This window comes from Aphidius gifuensis, linkage group LG3 (genome assembly GCF_014905175.1).
Source record: "Aphidius gifuensis isolate YNYX2018 linkage group LG3, ASM1490517v1, whole genome shotgun sequence".
Lineage (NCBI taxonomy): Eukaryota > Metazoa > Arthropoda > Insecta > Hymenoptera > Braconidae > Aphidius > Aphidius gifuensis.
The window spans coordinates 24,406,457-24,428,636 of NC_057790.1; the positions used below are offsets into that span (position 1 = coordinate 24,406,457).

General features: G+C 23.7%; 1 protein-coding gene across 2 annotated transcripts in view; it reads left to right on the forward strand.

Annotated features, from left to right (window-relative positions):
• LOC122853108 (mannosyl-oligosaccharide 1,2-alpha-mannosidase IA-like) overlaps window positions 1-22,180 on the forward strand; it is a 123,351-nt gene that overhangs the window by 99,117 nt on the left and 2,054 nt on the right. The window contains exons 2-8 of one of the 2 annotated variants that reach the window (XM_044153370.1): window positions 5,334-5,972; window positions 9,721-9,936; window positions 19,892-20,071; window positions 20,664-20,877; window positions 21,330-21,554; window positions 21,655-21,860; window positions 21,936-22,130. In XM_044153370.1, the coding sequence (XP_044009305.1) occupies window positions 5,637-5,972; window positions 9,721-9,936; window positions 19,892-20,071; window positions 20,664-20,877; window positions 21,330-21,554; window positions 21,655-21,860; window positions 21,936-22,130 (1,572 nt within the window). In that variant the 5' untranslated portion in view covers window positions 5,334-5,636. The remainder of the gene's footprint in view (window positions 1-5,333; window positions 5,973-9,720; window positions 9,937-19,891; window positions 20,072-20,663; window positions 20,878-21,329; window positions 21,555-21,654; window positions 21,861-21,935; window positions 22,131-22,180) is intronic. The other variant, XM_044153369.1, reaches the window with a different exon arrangement.

Sequence of the window (22,180 nt, forward strand, 5' to 3'; positions counted from 1 at the left end):
TAAACTATTGTGAATTTTTTAATAATAAAATCGTTTCGATAAAATAGTTTCTATAAAATTTTTCATAAATACTTTGTATAAAAGTTAAAATCCCTGGGCATTTATCGTGTTATCTTCCAATACAGTAGAAATTTTTTTGCTGCTACCGCTAAAAAATAAAAATTGAGACCAAGCTATATATACTGATACCTCAATCATGAAAAACTTGTACATTTTAAACAGACCTATACACTTCTGCATACAATTTAAGTGGTAAACTATTGAATTTTTTTATTTTCTTGGCTGTTAAAAATCTTGAAATAATTTATGATAAATTTATTGGTATAAATAATTCATAACAAACGCTTAAATACACAGACATAATATATAAACTACTTGAATGCACGAAACTTATATAACGTCAACTCCACATAATCGTTATCCACTCGTTTACTCAATTTATCGTCTTTCTATTTTATTCGTAGCTTATACGGTCAGCTTAAACCATAATTATATAAGTACTCTTCGATGACCGTTTCACTAAAATGCAAACACGTTAAAATTTCTATATATCTATCCATAAAAATGTCTCATAAAATTTGCTCTTTTTATTATATTATACTAATTTTTTTTATACCTTTTTATTTTTTCTTTGTAAAAATATATTTTTACCTTTTGTATTTTTACAAAATTAAATTCGTTTTGTTCTTTATAAAGTTGAAAAAAAAAAATTGTATTAAACTTTAACAAGCTTCTATTTATATGTACTATTTTTATTTTTCATAGAATGATTTCATTATTATTTTTTATCTTGGAATATATATTTTTAAAATAATAGTTTAACTTGGCATCGTTGACTAATTCGTATACACATTTAACTGTGTTACTTTCGACTCAAATTATTCTTGATATATAGCTACAATAAATTAACTATATATGTTAAACTATTTAAAAAATAAAAGTATTTAAACAATGACCCAATTTATATATTTTTATCTTTTTTCCATTTATTTTTTTATGTTTTTTTATCTTTTTAAATACTTTTTATTCAAACTTCATTAGTTTGTAAAAAAATTTACTTTTTATTATTATTGTTATTTTGTTTTAAAAAACTTTTTTATATTTATTTTTTATACATTGTGGTTTTAATATTAACGAGTGAATATTGGTTAAATATTATCAGTGAAATAAGCACTGTCCACTTGTGAGTTTATCAATATAGTTTATCTATTATTTTTTCTCCTCATGCTTTTTTTATTTTTTTTTGCTCTATTTTTATTATAAATTCCAACATTTATTCTCATTTTGTTGGAATTTTTTTTTTTGCCTTTCTATTATTTTTTCATTGTTCATTTTCAATCGATTGTGTGTATTCTTTTCTTTTTGCGATCTTGAATTCAACCAATCGGAAAGCAAAGTGCAAGAGAGTAATATATCCTTGCGGATAACAGCAAATTGTGTGCACGAATAAGCCCAACAGGTTGTATTTTCTACAATTTTGTCAGCGTCAGATGAATGTTAAGACTTGAATAAGAAATTTGTTTTGCACCAATGATTGTTGTACTTCTTGGTTGTATATGTGTGTGTGTGTTGGATTGATGGATAAAAAAATACTAAACAAAAAGAAAAATTAAAAGATGGTTCGTCATGCAAGGGTTAGTTGCGGTACTCTGTTGTATTATTTTTTACTTGAATTTAGGTCAACTTGAAGTTTAAGAGTAATGTGGTGATAGTGATGATGCTATTTTATTTTATTTTATAAACATAAGACTACGTAAGAGTGAGAAAATCGATTTTAGTTAAAAATGGGAAAATTGACGGTCAAAACAATTTGGGTTTGCTGTATTTTTATGGGAACAACTGTGAGAATAGCTGGATTACCATTTAAAAATAAAAAAAAAGAAAGAGGAAAATAATAAAAATAAGAAAAAAAAAGTTAAGAGTAGGATGAAACGTGCCTGTCGTCATGGATATAGGTGTAGTTAACTCAATTCGTGATCGGAATTTCGATCAACTCAAAGTAGAGTCATTGGAATCGTTGAAAGAAGAAAAACATTATACCAAAAGGGTTACCGAGTAACAAAGAACAAAGATAAATAAAACGTATATAAAAGTTGGTTTAAGAAGAGTAAAAATAAATTTATAAAGTAGAAAAAAATATATTTTTTTAAAATATATAGACCAATAGTGAGGTGAAGAAGTGCTTGGACTTTGTAAGTGACACTCAAGTAGCTGAAATAATAATAATAAAAATAAAACAAACAAATAAATCCAATTGACTGCACTTGAATGGCACTGTTTTACTCTTATCGAATTTCAAGTTTGTGACAATTCAATTGATGCTTTTGACTTTCAATTATATTTACATGTATATAAACATAAATATTTTTTTTCAAAAGAAAAAGAAATAGTATTAAGTTTATCAATTTTTCAAAAAGAAAATATTTGTTTTTTTTATTTATCAATATTAATAATGGTTCTTAATCTTTTTTGTAAAGTATCCTACAGTATTATTCATCATCCTGAATAATTCATATGTTGAGGAGAAGAGGTCAGTTTAGAGCTCAACAAATATATACTCTTTATCCTGATCCTTTAATCTTGTTTTTAGATGAATTAATTAACCCTCTTGAGGTTGATGATTTTAAACAGTTAGTATCCCTAACCAAGTGAATTCTTAATCATGAATAAATTTAATAAGAAAATTCTACAACAATAAATCATTAATATTTTAATAATTACAACAAAATTGTTGTTATAAAAAAATATCTATTTTTTTATAAATATGAAATGTCAAGTAAACAAAGTATCTGTGTTCCACTTTGAACTTTGAAGATATTCAGTCTTTGACATATGTTATAACTAAAAATATATATACCTTAGGGGCTTTTATGTAACTTTAACATATGAGTTTCAGGTTAGTTACTTTGTAAACCAAACTGGTCGACTTGTTCTTTACCATTGCAATCATGCTTTACTTGCCTCATCATTCGTCTCATTCACCCATTTGGTTTACCAAACCATGAAACACTTCTCCCCTCTCTTAGCAATATATATATTTAATAACTCCTTCTCTCTTATTTGCTCTTTTATATATATATTCTGTCTCTTGATTGGGTAGACATTTACCTCCTTTTCATATATATATTAACAAACTATCTCTCTCATTCTTTTTATTGTCTCTTTCTCTAGACTGTATGTGTGTTTTTCTCTTGTTACCTTCTCTCAGCAACTCGTACGATAAAGTTTTGGCCGTTAGCAAAATTCCAAATTGAGGAAACTCAAAAGTTGCCTAAAGTTAGTTTATTTATTGCGGAAGCTCGTATACTTGTTTGGAGCTAACTCGCGATGAGGCAGAGAGGTCAGCCCAAAATTTAGAATTCTTGTTTTCTCATTTCAATCATTCATTCATTCATTTATATTCATTCTATTCAGCCAATTGATTTTGATATACTAATCCAAATTCCAAATCAAAGTGTCAACTAATTTCAAACATCACAATAACACTGCTAGTTAGACTATGCTATGTCAAATAATGTCTACCATTGTTACAACAACATTATCACACTTTGGAAAACTTTGTTTTAGTTACATAAACTTGTACTGTGCTATAATTTATCACTAGGGTCAAAATTTATACCAAATATACATAGCAATACTTGGTACGTTAAATTTTTACCATATTTTTTTTTCAAGTTATCAAACTCTTTTGGTGAAAATGTTTAATAAAGACTTGTCTTAAATTTTTTTATCATGTATTTTCAACAATTCAACCCTAACTTTTATCTATTTTATTACTTTATTTTTTATTTGTTAGTGTTTTTTTCATTCAACTGGTTTTTTTTGTTTTTTATTATTTTCCTTTGGATTCTTTTTTCTCTTGAGAATGTTCACGTAATATCGTCCCCTGAAGACGGATTCTCGTAAGTTGTGGTCAGCATCCTTGGAAAATGAGACTCTAGGGTGGTATACCAAGATACGTTGATTCGGAGACGCCGATAATACCCTTACTATATTGGATGGAATCCCGATACCAAAGTCAGCAAATTTTTTTACCATTTTATCGGTATTTATTTATTTTATTTTTTTTATATTAACTTATTTTTTATACTCACTGACCATCAGTCAAAAAAAATAAAAAATACATATTCATGTAACAATAATAATAATGATAGTAATTGAAAAAAAAATATACAGAATTTTATATATACAACGTTTTCTTTTGATGGCTTTATTATTATTATTATTTTATTTTATTTTTTTTCTTCATTCCAATATACACAATATATTTCAATGTATACCAAGTTGCAACAATTTTGTGGTTGAACGTTTAAGAGTATGGGGTAAAAACTCGGCAAAACATTTTTATGCTTTAGCAACGCTCGTAAAGTTTTGGAGCACACTGTTGGTGTTCCACCAACTAAATTTCATTTTCTAGTATTTTTTTTTTTTTTTATTTATATTTTCATTCAATTCTTTGAAACTTTTTTTATTTATTTATTTTTATTTTAATCTAAAAAATAAAAATTACAAGTTATTTTTTTTATTCAAATTATCATATACTTGTTATTTGTTTTTTTTTATTGTCATTTTTGTATTATTTTGATGTAAAAAAATTATCAAAGTGTTGCAAAATTGATAAAATAAATTTTCAATTTTGTAGGATGTATTTTTTTTATTTAATTTATATAACACGTGTAGAATTTCCAAACGATTGATCAAGTTTAGTAAATTGACAAGTGAAAAAGTCACATTGGCTTAGGACAACTATTCAACGAGGTGAAAAGTCATTGAACTTATGGTCACGATGTCGTAGCCAATCTCGTTTTCTTTATATGATTTCCCAAAGTGCCCAAGTACAAACCCACACACTTTTAACTCGTTCCATTGAGACCAAGTAAAACCATATGGCTAACAGAAATTCAATTAGTAAATGAAAAACAAACAAGCCCAACAAATAAAGAGTATCAATAAATAAAAAAGTTGAGATAGTATACATATATATATCAAAAATTCTGAAGCAGCAAATAACAAAGTTACTTCATCAATAGAAAAATCAACAATAGAAATTTAATCGATTCTCAAATACCATCATTTATTCACACTTTTTATTTATTTTTTTTCAACTTTATATATTGCCTTCTTGTTCAAGGCTTTTATTATCTTTGTTAAATTTAATACCAATTTAATTTATTGATTCAAATAATTTAAAAAAATCGATAGTCAAAAAAAATTGACAATCAATATCATTGACAGCTCTCAATCGTACAAGATTATTGACATTTTGTCTGTTTAATTATTAATATTTAAATGAATAAAATATTGAATTAAGCAAGCTATTTAATTATTTGCAGAATTGATGAAACCAAAATAAGCATCATCACGTGTTTGGATATATATTTGAAATAGCCAAAAGATATTGAGACTCAATAGTGTACTATTTAGTTGAATTGAGAAACAACTGAGGTCACGAATTACAACAGGTGGTTGACAAGTTCAACTATAATTAACTATAAATTAAATTTTTATTCGAAAAAAAAAAAAAAACAAATAGTTGAAATTTTGATAGAATATTCTGTCATAATAATTTAAAATATATCGTATAGATTGGAGTACCAGTTAAAAACAGACATCGATTGTTAAAGTGCCTTTACGACATGCGGCTTATTCAGAGATTAGCTATAACTGGTTTATTGTCAGTTGTAGTTATTGTACTATTAACTGGTACATTTGTTGCAAGACGTGATAGTCTAATTGGTGGTAATGATGAACTCACTGATCAACTTAATACAGCATGGGTACAAGAAAATGATTTTACCGAACAAAATCATGTTAAAATTGATGATAAAGAAAAACAAATTGTTGTTAATCCAAGAGATAGATCACATAAAGTACCATCAAGTAAATCAATTGGTCCAGAAAAATATCAAATAAATGAACCTAAACCTCCATTAGATAGTTTAACAAATCAACGACGTGATAAAATCAAAGAGGTTTGTTTATTAATTTTAATTTTAATTCATACATTATGCATGGTCAAACAAATCGATATTATATTTTTAAATAATCATGAAAAAAAAAAAGGTAAGTATGCAATTTTAAATTTAAATAATTTTCTTTAAACACTTGATAAATTTTTGTATTTAATAATTTAACTTTAATCGATACAATATTGTATACAAATTGTTGATAAATCATAATGAAGATAATCAAAGTGTATATTAATTAATATTAAACATATGGATCTTCAACAGTAAATTTATAGAACAATATTCAAATTGCCATTTATTAGATTAAAAATATCAATACTCAATAGATTGAGATTTGCACTTGGAAAGTTCGGTTAACTGGAAAACTAGATGAAATGCTTGGTTGAATTGGCCTCAAAGTGAGAGTGATAGATTCAACGATGAAGAGATAAATAAAGGATAGATATATTGATTGTATTTTATCTAACACAGAATAAGTAATGCAAACAGTAATAATAGTTATAGACAAGTAGACAAGTAGATTAAACTTGATTAACAGTCCATGATAAAATTGTTTTGATAAATTTCCATCAGTTTAACTTAAAACAAGTAACAACAATATACTTTTCTTTTTATTTATTTTTTAAATAATAAATTAATCATTAATTCATTCTATTTACTTTTATTATTATTATATTAATTTTATTTTCTTTAATGAGTATTATTATTCGTTTATTTAATTTTATTATTATTTTCATTATTACATTCTTTAAATCTTTTTTTATTTTTTCTAGTGGTGCCACTCAAATTATTCTCAGTGCTATTATAATGATAGCTATCCTCTTATCATTAAACTGTACATGCTTATTATTATTGTTATTATTATACATACATTATTCTTCATGAAAGAGACAAAAAGTAAAAAATAAAGAGAGAGAGAGAATTTGTGTATCCCTTGGCAAAGTCACTTTCCCATTGTCTATCGTGGCTGATGACGTTGAGGTGTCTGCACAATGGATACCAAGCTTAATCATAATGAGATGGTAGTGTAGAATAGCAAGCAAAGAGCAAGCCACTTTCTCAATGAATATATACCTATGTAGTTGAAATGACAGAAAGATAAAGATATTTAATATTATTATAATATTAATAATCTGTTGACAGGAATTAGCACTTGGCTCAGGCCATTTTAAATTTAGCTGGTGTTAAAATTTAGCGGTGTATATTTTATATTAAAAACAACATTTAAATTACGAATTTGTTAAAACGATGCATTAGTTGTCTAAACAGACTATAGAAATGGTATTGATGTCAGTAGATTCATCGTTTAACTTGAGGATTAATTTCTAGCTGTTAGCACCAGTATATATACTTTTCCATCTTCTTCTTGTTGTTCTTCTTCTTCAGCTGGGTGTAGGAATATGTATATATATTTACAAAGTAGGATAGCTATACAATGCATTACTCAATTGTCTCTCTTGTCTTGGCTTTTCACACACACAAATACATTGATAAACAAAGCCGTAATTATCCTACCAAGTGACGAAGGTAAAGTTTATATTAAATACTAAATGATGCTTTATAGTGAAAAGCATCAATAAAGACAAGAATATTAGCTATATAAACAACACTGATAGTGATGATGCATGATATTTATGTCTACACACATTACACACTGTTCAAAGACTAAGTACAGTTTTAAATTTGATGAGATTTAACATGATAATGCAATGGTGTTAAACATAACTATAAAAATCCCTATTAATTATTTTTTTGTTGTACATAAAATTATAAATATTGAGGGGTTATTATTAAATTAATTTAATTAAAATTAAGCATTATATTATACAAGCTACAATTGCTTAAATTTTTCTAAAATATAACTTTAGTAATAATGATTAAAAGGTTAATAATGATAGTCAATTATTTTTTTAACCCTTGTTAAATTTTACATAGTTATTGAATGAATTTAAAAAAAGAAAAAGTATATGAAAATACAAAATAAATTAAAGACAATTTTCCGCTTAGTAAAGAAAAAAAATTGCTTGTAAAATTGTGGAAATTGTTACAGGATTTTCCCATTAGTGTCGTTGGCAGGTTGGCGTTTCAAGATAATGAGATGAGTTGAATTTTGTCTGGTTTCTTAAAGAGAATGGAATATCTTTAAAGTAAGAAAATCATGGAAAAGACACAAGATAGTAAGACAGTAAAATAATGAACAAAGAACAGAGTGATGCACAATCACTTCTGTCTGATATTTTAGTATAGTTGGTTTTGGTGTTTTAAAATGAGAATCTTGTTAGAAGAATTAATTATCTTCATGGTCTGATGACGATGCAAAAGAATAAAAAAAGAATAATAAAATTGTAGAATTGTAGAAAAGTAGCAAAGACGATGACGACAACCGACTATGATGAAAAAAAAAAAAATGTAGAAAGGGGTTATTAGTTCAACTGGAGATACTTTTCACAAGGCTCTACGTACTTTGATAGAAAAAAAAGTAAAAAAGAAAAAAAATAAAAAGTACAGATGGTTTTCTTTTCTTTACTTTTTCTTTTGATTAAAATTTATTTTTCTTCATTTCTTTGTCGGTGCAATTTAAAACTGGACTTTGATACCACTGTTTGGTCTTTTATTCAAATTTTTTTTTCGATTTTTTTTTTATCTACGATTGTGGTGAAAAAAATTCTTGGTTCTTTTAAATATATATGTATTTTATTTTCAAGAAACTAATTACTTCTTTTTATGAAATCTTTTTCTACTTGTTCTTCAACTGATCAAACTACTTTTTTACAACTTGAAAGTGAAAAGTAGCGTCAAAATTTGGAATATGTTGAAACTTGATATTTAAAGTTTAAGTAGTTACTTGTCTTTTTTAAAATGATTAATGACAATACGAAAATAATGTTTTTTTTTTTTTATTTTAGTCAGAGACTTTTCAAGTTAAAGTTTAAAAATTTTTAATTATTTTTCTGTTGTGTATTAAAGGTAAAAATAAAACAGTAACAAGTTGAAGTAATTACCACGAATGCACGTGATGTGTTTTTGAAAATAATATATTTCATAATGACACAAATATCAAAGTTTAGGCTCGAAATAATTCCAAAACACCTAGACATACAAGTCAAAGTTTTAAGATTACTTTTGCCTTGATAATTTATGCTTTGAAATTTAATTCGCAACACTGTTATTTAAATAATAAATAAACATAATGAAAATATTCATCTACTAATTTTCAATTATTTTGCAAACTTGTTGTTAATTTATTTAAGATCCAAGTGATTTAACTCGCCCCTTATTTTTTTTTCATTATCCTGAAGAATTTAAAAATTAAAAAATACATCCAAAAAAATTATAAAAATCATTTTAATAACTCGAGTATAAAAATGTCTTAAATTATTTGTGTATTTTCTTGAATTGAATAATTTTTTTTTTTTTTTTTTTTCTTTAATTTAATTCAATAAATTTAAAATTTAATCATCTTCAAGTTTCATCTCAGTTACTTTGGTTTGAATAGCATTTAATTTTCGAGTATAATGAAAATTTTTTTCACTAAAAATAAAATAAAAATTAATGGAAAGAATGCAGTTTGTCGTAAAGACGTTTCATATTGAATTACGACGTCTACATGGATAATAGCTGTTTCTCACAATTTGAAAAAAATTTAAAACATTTTTTTTTTTTTTATTTATTCAATATATTATTATATATTCATTTAAATATTTTTTATTTTACTAAATTTATTCATTTTATTTTTATTATTATTTTACAGATGATGAAGCATGCTTGGTCCAATTACGTAACTTATGCCTGGGGCGAAAATGAACTCAAGCCAATATCAAAGAGAGGACACAGTGCAAGTGTATTTGGTGCAACAAAAATGGGTGCAACGATAGTTGATGCTCTTGATACTCTCTACGTAATGGGTATGCAAGAAGAATTCAAACAAGGACGTGATTGGATTGATAAAAATCTCAACTTTACTGTCGTAAGTTTTTTAAAAATTTTTTATTAATATACAAGATTTAGAAAAAAATTTAAATCAAAATTATATTTACACAGTATTATTATATAAAATAAAAAGTATATAATTAAAAATTAAAATTAAATTAATTCATATTTTAAAAAAAATTTAAATATAACGTAAAAAGCTTCTTTGATAAATATTCTTTAATGTAAACTTATTAAATAAATTACACGCGAGTAAAGAGAGTATAAAAATTAAAAATATTAATTTTTTTTTTTCTTATCTTTTGCCGACGATAAGTAATCAGCATATATAATTAAAAATTTCAAACAGATAATTAAAATAATTGTTTTAAATATTAACTAGTTGAGAAAGAGAAAAAATATAAATTAATATTTTTCAATATTATATTGATAAGACGAATTAAGTTAGAAATATTTAATAGCAATAGTTTTATTTTGATGGTTAGTTTTAGACGAAAATTTTACTTAATCATTATGCAAATGAATATTTGAATAGGATATACGCGATAGTATCCCCTTCAGTACTTTACCAGTAAATTTAATGATATATATATAGGAAAATACACAAGTGTGACGAAACCCAAGAGAATTTCAGTCTAGCAATTGCAATGCAATCTCCTCTTGTCTTTTCTCTTGTCTTGTTTCTCAAACCTCAATTCTGGTCTCAGTTCAAACCACCCCAACCACCCCAACCACCACACCAATCCCATACACACATATACACATGGCATCAGTTAAAACTTGGGCCACTTTGGTTTATCCAAACTTGATAACAATAGCATATATATACCTATATACATAGTGTTGTGAAACAGATTTTCAACATCTAAAAGTTTTGTATATTAGTTGGTGGTGTTGGTGATGTGACGCTCAATGCAATAACACAACTAACACAAGTATATGAGATTTTCATGTGAGAACAAAATAACTGTCGTTCACATGAAACCAACAGATGTGCCATGAGCTTTTATATTAACCCTTTAAACTTATCTCATATCTTAAATATTAAAAAATATATTAATCAATTTAATTTACAATAATACATCAGTCTTGTATTTTTTTATTTAAATTGAGCTTTTTATTTTTTTATTTTTTTTGATTAGCAATAAAAGCTTGTGCTTACAAAATATATTTTTAGAAAAAACTAAAAGCTTTTATTCTAAATGATAAAAAAAGCTCTCGATGAAATTTTCAAGTCTTTTTTTTTTCATACAAATAAATTCATTTGAATATATATTTAAATAAAAAAAAATGGAATCATTAATTTATTAATTTAAAAAGATAATGATTACTAGAAATATTGATAAATTTAAAAAATGTCATTTTGTTGGGTATGTTTTTGAGTTGCCACTAGGCAAATGATTTTATCTCAAATTTTTTACTGATTGTAGAATTTAATTCTTTGAATGAGCTGATTGTAACTGGCCTTGGGGAAAAAACAAAATTTGCAATTTATCTTTTCACTCTGTAGCTCCATTATTTTTTATTACTTTTATATATATAATTCTTTTTTTTTTTTATCGTTTTGAATATTTTATTATACAAGACATAATCGTGCAACAGATGTTATCGTTAATGTGATCAAACGCACTAAGATAAACGATAATATATGAGTATTAAAACATATTCAAAGTATATTCACGCTCTTCATGTATATTTTTTTTTACAATAATAATATAAATAAATAAAATTAATTAGCTTTTAAAATTTCATATACGTAATCCAGATGAAATAAAAAAATATATCCAATAATTCTTTTAGAATTTATAAAAAACAATATATAAAAAAACATCAAACATAAAAATATATATCTATTTTCTCTTGCGTAAAATAAAAAAAAAAAATGCAAAACATTGAAAACTCGAAACACTTGTTTGTTGAGAATTTTACAATGATAGAAATTTCACTAAAAAATTCCAGAGCTTTTGAACATTGTTTCATGTATTTTATTATTATTTTGACTTGAAAATAAATGAAAAAAAAAAAACTTTTTTCAATTTGAAATTTAATAAAAATAAAGTACATATGATATAAATTTTTTTTAATATTTTTAAATTGTTTTTATACGATTACTAAAATATAAATTTATGTTTGTATGGTTGTTGTATGACCGTGTTATATGTCGTTTTATTGTGTACAATCATGATTCAACAAAATGTCATGAATAGTAAATTTATATTTATTTAAAAGCATACATGAAGTCAAGATACTTTGATAAACAAACACGCAGTAAGAAATATATATAAAAAAAAATAACAACATATGCTAGATGTACATGAGTTCGACGTCCAGTATGCTACTGGGCTTATCTTGAGTTCAAGTATAATGTCTCTATTTTCTGCTATTATCACATTCATACTTTTTTTTTTTTCTTATTATTTTATCTGGCGGTGACATTGTTGCGAAACAGTAGCTTTATCTTCACACATTTTTTTTATTTTTTACTCTTTTTTTTATTTTCTTTTTCATGAGCTCACCCTAGTTAGTTTTGCATATTTTTATCTACAAATAATAATAAAAATAAAAATTATTCACGAGTCAAGAAAATGCCGGAAATGCCTCGAGGATTTTGGTAAATCACTTGATTTATTATCAAAACGAATCTTGAGATTACTTTTCTTCTTCAATTTTTATCATATTATTATTTTTTTTATTTTATTTTATTTTGCTGGAAATAATGTATTTGGTTTTTATTTAAATTTTTGTTTTTTAGATTCTTTATTGATTTTCAGTTTTAAAAAAAGAATATAGAAATTTAATTTAATTTAATTAATAAAATAAAATACTTGAGAAAATTATAATTATCAAAATTACAAAAGCTAAAAATCTATTAATTTTTTTTACATTTAAATTTATTTATATAAAATGTATATTCTATTTTTCGAATATACAAAATGTCATTCAACATTTTTTTTTTAATTATATTTAATTGTATTAAGATCAAAATAGGTTAAATAATTTCGAGCTAACTAAAAATATCAGCTATAACCTTTGACATAAAGAATCTTGGGAAAAAATTTTTAAAAACTCTCAACTTTTAATATCTTTATATATTTTAAAATAAAATAACTAAAAAAAAATAAAATTAAAAAAAGCTTAAACTTAACCATCTAAACCTTGATCTTTTTAGAACACATATGTACTGAATGAGGAAAGTTTTGTTGAAATATATATGTGACTAAAATATATATAGAACAAAAACTTTATTTTTTTTTTTTTATTTTATAATATAAGAAAAATATCCTTGGTGTTATTGTAAGTTATTACAGAAAGAGTAATTAGTGACAAGTGTATATTAAAAATAACAATAATAATTAAAAGCCATAATAGTTAAGAAAAAAAAAAACAAGAAGAGTTAATGGTCAAGGTAAAATTAACAAATAACACTTGAAAAATTTAACAACCTACTTGTTCATTACAACATACTTTACTTGCCTTAAACTTATTTACTTTTTTCTATTAATTATCTAAATTTCATTTTATTTTTTTTTCAATTTTTCAATCAATTAATAACTTTTATTTATTTTTTATTTATTCATTTTTATTTCATTTTTTTTTTTTTGCAACTTTGCCTTTGCTTATTCACGTTCTTCAAGCTTTTTACGAATAGTTTTTATTGCAGATTTCAAAGAGTCCAAAGGTTAAAAGAAAACAGTGTGTAAAAAAAAAGATGAAAGAAAAAAAAAATATTAAAAAGAGTAAAAAAAAATAGTGAAAATACATTGAAGGGTTGTGAAAGTGGGAAAAAGTTGTTTTCTTTTTTTTTCTTTATATAAATGTGTATATGTATTATACGTAGTTGTATTTACATAAATATATATATGTTTAGCTGTTGAAAGAAGCAAAATACCATTAAAAAGACTTTTCACAGTTATTGCATTTTAAGATCACAAAGTCATAGAGATGTTTGCCACTTGTTTTTTTTTTATTTTTCTTATTGTTCTTTTTCTATTGTTGTTGTTATTATTTTATCTTTTATTCGCCATTTCTCTCGCTTACTTTCTTAATTTCTTTGGTTATCTTTTTCTTTCTCATTCTATAGTTCAAGTAGTACTAACTTTCATTTTCATTTCTTATTCTGCACAGTAACAACTGTATATATACCCATAAATATATTGGTTGCAATGTTATTATTACACCCTCGTTATATCTTGCAATGACGATGTAATTTTAGTCGAGTCAGAAGCTAAGCTCGCACATATAACAAAATACAACACAACTTTTATGAAACAACACCCATTTTCACCTTTTAACTATATATATACCACCACAATTGTTAACTACTGTTTATTTTATTTTTTATATTTATAGTATCATCTGAAATAATGATTTTATGTAAGACATTTTATTTTATTTTTTTGAGATATTTATTCCAACAAATCTTGATATTCATTTTTATGTTTTATTCTTTGTTTTTTTATATTGCTAGTCATTTTACAAACTGCTTCGAAAATACTAATATATGTACTAGTAAATTATTCGAGAAAATTCAATATCTTTTTGGAACGTTAACGAGACAAAAATAATAAATTAATAAATGTTTTAAGTAACACTATGAATTTTATTTTTTTCTTAATTTTGTGAGATCATTTGTTTTATTTTTCTTTAAATTAAGAATATGTTAGGGTAGATTTGTTTTTCCCCTAATGTTTTGAAAAATTGGAAATAGTTGAAATATCGTTCAACTTGCGTCTAATTAGTTTTGTGTATTTTAACTGTATTATTTAATATTATTATTTATTCGTTAAATAATTATTTTAATTTAAAAATTCACAAAAAAATAAATAGGAGTTTCATCGGACAAATTTTTCTCGCAATGTTGCAAAAATAAATCAGTAACTTTTTAAAAGTATATAAAAATTTAAAAGTTTTAATTAGCTTAATTATTTTTTTTTTTTTAAATCTTTAATACTTTATTGATTTTTTATAAACGATGTAAATTAAGAACATTGAATTGCAGGCAATTCCAATCGTCATATCCAAAAAGAAAAAAAAGGGTGATGTTATTATTTAAAAGAAATTATTTTTTGACAGTGAATTATGACGATAGTAAAATATTTTCACAGCAAATTTTCAAAATAACATTTGTAATTAAAACTTGAAGAATTTACAAAAATATTCCATGCTTTTTTCATCAGGTCTAGTTTAAACAAAATTTTATATTTGAGTTAATTTATTCTGAAATGAAAGTAGAATATTTTTCATTTTATATTAACTCAAACTCATGCAGTCAAGGGTAGTGAATATCAGTATATAAAATGAAATAGTTACATAGGGAAAAGCAAAGAGTTAAGAGTAATAAACTGTATAGCAAAAACATGAAAATGTAAAAGAAAATTCATATATTTTCCTATGAAAAAAAAAAAAAAAAACGTTATTTATACATGTTTAAAAAAATAAGACAAATAATCATAAAATTTTATGAGAAATAATTAATTGGTGGGGTGTGGTAATGTATTGAGAGGGATGGTATTTTTATTATTAATGACTTTACAAAGGTTAGCAACTCTTTCAATAATCCATAAGCTATACGTTGTTAAAAAAAAAAAGTATCTATTTTAAAATCATACATAACATACACACAATTTTTTTTATTTTTAAAATTTTTTTTTCGAATTTTTTTTCATGTATTTCTGTAAGGTTATATGTTTTTTTAATCAATTTTCTTTTTATACCTATTATTTTATTTAACTGATATTATTCTTGTTCAAATATTACATTTTATTTTTAGGATCTTTTTTTGGTTTTTTTTTTACCCTGAAGGATCGTACATTACCTTACGATAATTCCCACGCACCATCTCGCATCTCTCTTTTATCTTTTTGCCTGGCTACTCACCATTTACTCTTTCCTCACCTTTTTTATCTTAGCACCTTTCTTCTACCCCTTACTCACTATATTCAGTTTTCTTTTTTCATATTTTTTTTCTTTCATCTATTATATATAGATTTAAAGATAGATCTTTTCTTCGCGCTTCTGAAATCGGAAAAACGAACAATTCCTATTTTAACTAAAAAATATGAAATAAAAAAAATATGTATATATATATTCTTCCTCAATACGTCTGATATCGACTACGACGTCTCGAGATTATATTGAGTTGAAGTAAAAAATAGGGGAAAAAATGGGTAAACGATAGATAGAGAAAAAAAATTAAGTCAGATGAAATTTAAATTGATAAGATATATCGTTTATTTTATCATTTCAAAGTTTATTTACATTACGAATAATACATATATATAATTACGTATATATGTATTAAATATTCGATTGAGATATATATAAATTTTAAGCATTTAATGAAGAAAATAAATAAACCAAATAAACTTGAATATTTATGATATTTATTTTCTCAAGATTTTCTATTTCGTTTATCAACTTTTATTTATTTATTCAGTTAAATTTTATTTTCTCACTTTTTTTTTTTTTAATAACAAGTTTATTTTAATTATAAATAATTAAAAAAATAAAAAACGAATGAAAGAAGTTCATCTCATTACTCTCATTAGTGTCACTGTTGTTTTTGTTTTTTATTTTTTTGTCTTCGCATCGGTGTAAAAATTAACAGTATTGGAAAATTTTTGTACAATAAAATATATTGTCATTTAAATAATTACGTCATGGAAAATATAAATAATAATTATTATTAACATTTAAATTGAAAAAAATAAAATTAATTATTTTCGTGAATTTCATTTTTTAAATTTTTTAAATATTTTTCTGAAATCTGATTTCCATTTGTATAGTAAAACTTTTATGTTAATATTTTAATTAATTTTAAATGTATTTCAAAGACAGTTAAAAGATAACTTGTCGATAATTGAATGAAATATAAATTTTAATATAATTAATTATTGACTGACTTTTAAAAGTTTAAAATTTTATTAATTTTTTTTTTCTTGTTATTTTTAATCACAGTTTAATTAGATTTAAAGTTTCAATATTTAATTGAGAATCGATTGATCAAAGAGTTGAAAATACTGTCAACATTGGGGATTTTAATTTATCATTAAATTGTATTTTCTTGAAAATGGGGAAAATAGATATGGAAATCTGAAGAAAATTGCAAGGGTGAGAAACTGCTCATTAGCAATTTCCTTCGTATTTTATATTTTTTTTTCTCTTATTTGTAAATAAAAATATTCACATTTGATTTTTCATTCCATTTTCATGTTTTGCCCTATAACTGTAGTTTGTTCTGACCGCAATCCTTTCAAGTCCTCCATTTGGCCTCAGTCTTTCATCCATCTCTTGGCAAACTCAGTAAAACTATGTTTTTTTTTTTTGTATAAACTTGCTTTTTTTTTGCTAACCACTTGTGTCAGCGTAATAAATGAACAATTTTGTTTTTTTTTTCTTTTTATTTATTATTCATTATCATCATTAACCCAACAATTCCATCAAGTAGAAAAATTTCATTTTAAATTCTATTGATTTTCACTTAAAATGCCTGCTTTTATTTTTAATTTTATTTTATTTCATTAGGGCGTTTGGGGTCTCCAATATTAACTAGTTTTGCTTACAAACAACACATGTTATTGTCAATTAAAACCTTTATGAAGTTTAAAAAACTAAAAATTGAATTTACAAAATAAATAAATTAGTCACATCAATTTTTGTTTTACAACAACAATGCGAATAACATTAAAAAAATATTATCAACCTGCAAATATTTTATGAGTCAACTAAAATGTTGATAACATTTTTCAAATATTTATTTTATTTTTTATTTAAACAACAACCAAAATGCACATATTTAATTGGTCACAAAATATTCGTAACGTACATATTATTGTTGACAAATATAAAATTTTCAATTTTCAATTTTGTTTTTAATTATCCATCAAAAATATTCAACTTATAATCATAAAAAAAAAAAAAAAAAACCAATAGTTATTCAAATTATTATTTCAAACATATTTTACATATATTAATTTTATGTTTAAAAAAATCATTTGCTTTTTTTTTTAATTGCTATATGACGCTAGAGGTGTCTCAATTGAAAAAAAATGATAAAAAAAATTCATATTAATTAGTTTTTTTTTTTTTATCATACATTTGTTTTTTAATTCATGGCATTTACTTTAAAATAGTTATTACTATAAATCGTAGTAAAAAAAAAAAAAAAAAGTATTTCTACTTTTTTAATATAATTTATTTTGTTTTTCGTTTTTTTTCATTTTTTTTTGCACAGACATATGAGAAGTAAATTAATATCGCGGTAGAGTAAAAAGGACCAAAGCGGATATTGAATATCCAGGCATACATGGTAATTGCCAAGAGCTCACATTTTAAAAACTTTTATGTGTCTATATGTATATGTGAGATGTGTGTGTGTGTTGCCATTAGGAGAAGAGAATTTCAACATTGCCAAGTGGTTTTCATACTTAACTCATCTCAGCTACCCCATATTATATCTATGTATATATTTTCACATGTACTTAAAAGCAAAATTTTCCCTATATCTAAATGTATATTACACAAAAGTATATATATTATATATACATAAAATATATATATTTACGTATATGATCTTTCGGTTAGACTCAGGTGCGATAACCTTCCCTATTATTCAAGAATTATTTCCACTTACTGCTGAAATATTTATACAAAAGTTTGTTAACAAAATATGTTATTTATATATTTGATACTATGTCTAAATTATTTACAGTTATTATTATCCTAAATTTTATCTATTTTACACCTGTAACAATGTCATGGAAATTTTCATTTTCATTAATAATTATTTACTGAAGATTTTTTTGTTTTTTTTTTTCTGTTTTTTTTATCTGCAATCAATAGTACTTTTTATTTATTGATAATTTTGAGCATAGTAATTACTATAAACTAATTGATTTTTATAAAATAACATGGCTTTTTTTTATTATTAATTAATAAACATAAAAAAAAAAAAATTACTAAAGTTATTTTAATTTGTAAATAATTTAATAAAATAAATTAACGAGTGATTTTTTTTTTTTCCATTATAAGGTAATTAAATGCCATAGAAATTTTTTTTTAAATTTTTTTGCCATTGTAATATTGATTATTTTATATTTATTTTTAATTAGTGAATGGTTTTTTTATACAAAGATAAATATTTTTTTTTTTTAATATACGAAATTACTATATTTTTTAAATTTTTTCATCAATTAATTTTTATATTATTTTTAACTGTGAATCAATGAATATATAAAAGAAAAAAAAAAAAAAAAAAAGTGTATGTTATTCATGAAGGTGAAAAAAGCAATTGTCATTGGCAATTTCCTGAATTCCCTTGAGGGCGTAGACTTCAATTTCCTAATTAAGTAACCCCCTTCATGTAGACTATAAAAACGCGTCTAAAAACTAATTGCATCGTCAATATAAATTTTCAAATACATGACACATACGTTGGTACATTCATTATTACCAATAATGACCAAACAAAACGTCAGTTTCAATATGAACTTGATATTACATGGTCTTTTTTTTTATTTCAATAACAGATCATTATATTTTATATTATTTTTATTATGGAATTTTATATTTTTTAAAATATTTTTTACGTTATAATGAAGCCAGTGTTTTTTCCCTATGACTATTAAGATTAAATTTTATACATATATGTGTATGAACTAGTTATTTAAGTTACCACACCTTTGAAAAATATTTACCAGTCAAGAAAAAAATATTTATTACATCGAAAAATAAAAAATAAAAAGTCATAATAAAAACATAATGACGCTCCTATAGCAAACCTAAAAATATAAAAATAAATTTTAAATACACACTTGGACCTAACAAATAATAATAATAATAATAATTTTTTATTTATAAATTTTTATTTTACTTTTTATGAATTTCATATCAACTGGTTTTTTTTTTGTTCATATTGTTTCAAACAATGCAATTTGATTTATTGTTTTTCCTTTTGTTTATTGTTTGTTTATTTATATTTTATTTTGTTACAGGATTCAGAAATGTCTTTGTTTGAGATAAACATTCGTTTTTTGGGAAGTCTCCTGACGTCCTTTGCTTTAACTGGTGATAAAATGTTTCGTGAAAAGGCTTTACAAATTGGTGAACGAATGCTGCCAGCATTTGAAACGAAAACTGGAATACCACATTCACTCATCAATCTTTACACTGGAGTAAGTTGTTATAAAAATAGTAATAATAATAATAAATAAAAGCTCGATATAATGAAGAATAAAGAAGAAAAAAATTGATTAAAAAAAAAGTCATTATGGCAATTTATTTTTGACATAATTTAAAAAATAAATATTTTGCATTTTATATACTTTTTTTATGTCATCAAAATTATGAAGCTTATTTTCATCAGACTTTATTTATTCACTTTTTTTTTTTTTCAAAAGCTTTGATATTATTTTTTTTTTTTTCTAATTATACATAGTAACATAAAGTTGAAATTTTTTTTATCATTTAAAATAGTTTTCATAGCAAAAAAAAAAAATATTCTCATATTTAAAATAGATAATTGAAATGATTTTATGGAATCACGTTTCATAAAAGAAAAAATAAATATATATAACCACCATTAGTGAAAATTATATGAGCTAAAATTTCATTGTATGTATTTAAAAAAAAAACGAAAGTTAAATTAATTTTTCTTTTTGTTAATTTTATACGAGATAAAATAAAATTAGAAAAAAAATTTATTAATATTTGAAATGATGAATAATAAAAATTTATTTATAATTTTATTTAATTTAATTTTTTTAGCGAAGCAGAAATCATGGTTGGGCCAGTAGTGGCTGTAGTATACTTTCAGAAATTGGTACAATGCATCTTGAATTTTCTTATTTGAGTGACATTACTGGTAATCCAATATTCAGAAAAAAAGTTGAACAAGTAAGAAGAGTATTGAAAGATCTTGATAAACCAAAAGGTTTATATCCAAATTTTATTCATCCAGAAACTGGCAAGTGGGGACAACGTAAGTACAAATTCCAAATAAACCAAAAGAAAAAAAAATATCACACAATAATTATTATCCTGAATTTGATATTTATATATTTTCAATTTTACACTCAACAAATCATCTCCAAATATTTTATAATATATTTTTTTTCTTTTTGCACACTGTTTTATTTATTTTTTTTCAAATTTTCTGGCTGAATAAATACACCTTTCATTGACATGGGAAGAAGGATTGAGGCTGGTGGTATCGAATCATGTCAAATAAAATAATAAATGGTTTCAGACGATACCACATAATAATAATAATAATAATAATAATAATAGGCAATTGACCACGAAGAATTTTCAGTTCTCCTTTTTCTTTTTTATTTTACAGTCCTTGTTTTTTTTATTTTTCAAATAAATTTTATAATACGTTTGTTAATTTTTATTTTTCATATTTAAAATGAAATTGTTTTTTTTTTTCAGATCATATATCTTTGGGTGGTCTTGGTGATAGTTTTTATGAATATTTATTAAAAGCTTGGATTCAATCTGGCAAAGAAGACACTGAAGCTAAAAAAATGTATGACGAGGCTATTGCTGCAGTTGTTGAACATATGATTATGACATCAAAAGGTGGCTTGACATATCTTTCAGATCTTCGTTATGATCGACCTGATCATAAAATGGGACATTTAGCTTGTTTTGCTGGTAAATTATTTAAACTTAACAATGACATTATTTAATTTATATATTATTTTTCTAGATTGCGTGATGATTTTTGTTTGTTTGTTTGTTTTTTTTTAATTAGGTGGTATGTTTGCACTTGGTGCTCAAGTAAATGAAAATGAAGTGTCAAATCAGTATATGGATATTGGTGCTGAATTAACAAACACATGTCATGAATCATATATTCGTAGTGCAACAAAACTTGGACCAGAAGCTTTTCATTTTATTGAAGGAAATGAAGCAAGAAGTTTAAAAAATGATGAAAAATATTATATTCTTCGACCTGAGGTAATTATTATTATTATTTTAAATACATTTTACTAATTATCAAATAATTTATGACTGTTTTGTATAATATTTTAGACATATGAGTCATACTTTATATTATGGCGACTTACAAAAGATCAAAAATACAGAGATTGGGGCTGGGAAGCTGTTGAGGCACTTGAAATGCATTGTCGTGTACCACATGGTTTTTCTGGTCTCAGAGATGTATATAAAAGTGATTCAATAAAAGATGATGTACAACAAAGTTACTTTTTTGCTGAAAGTCTCAAGGTAATATTTTTTACAACAATTTATATATTTTATCATTGGTTATTTAATTT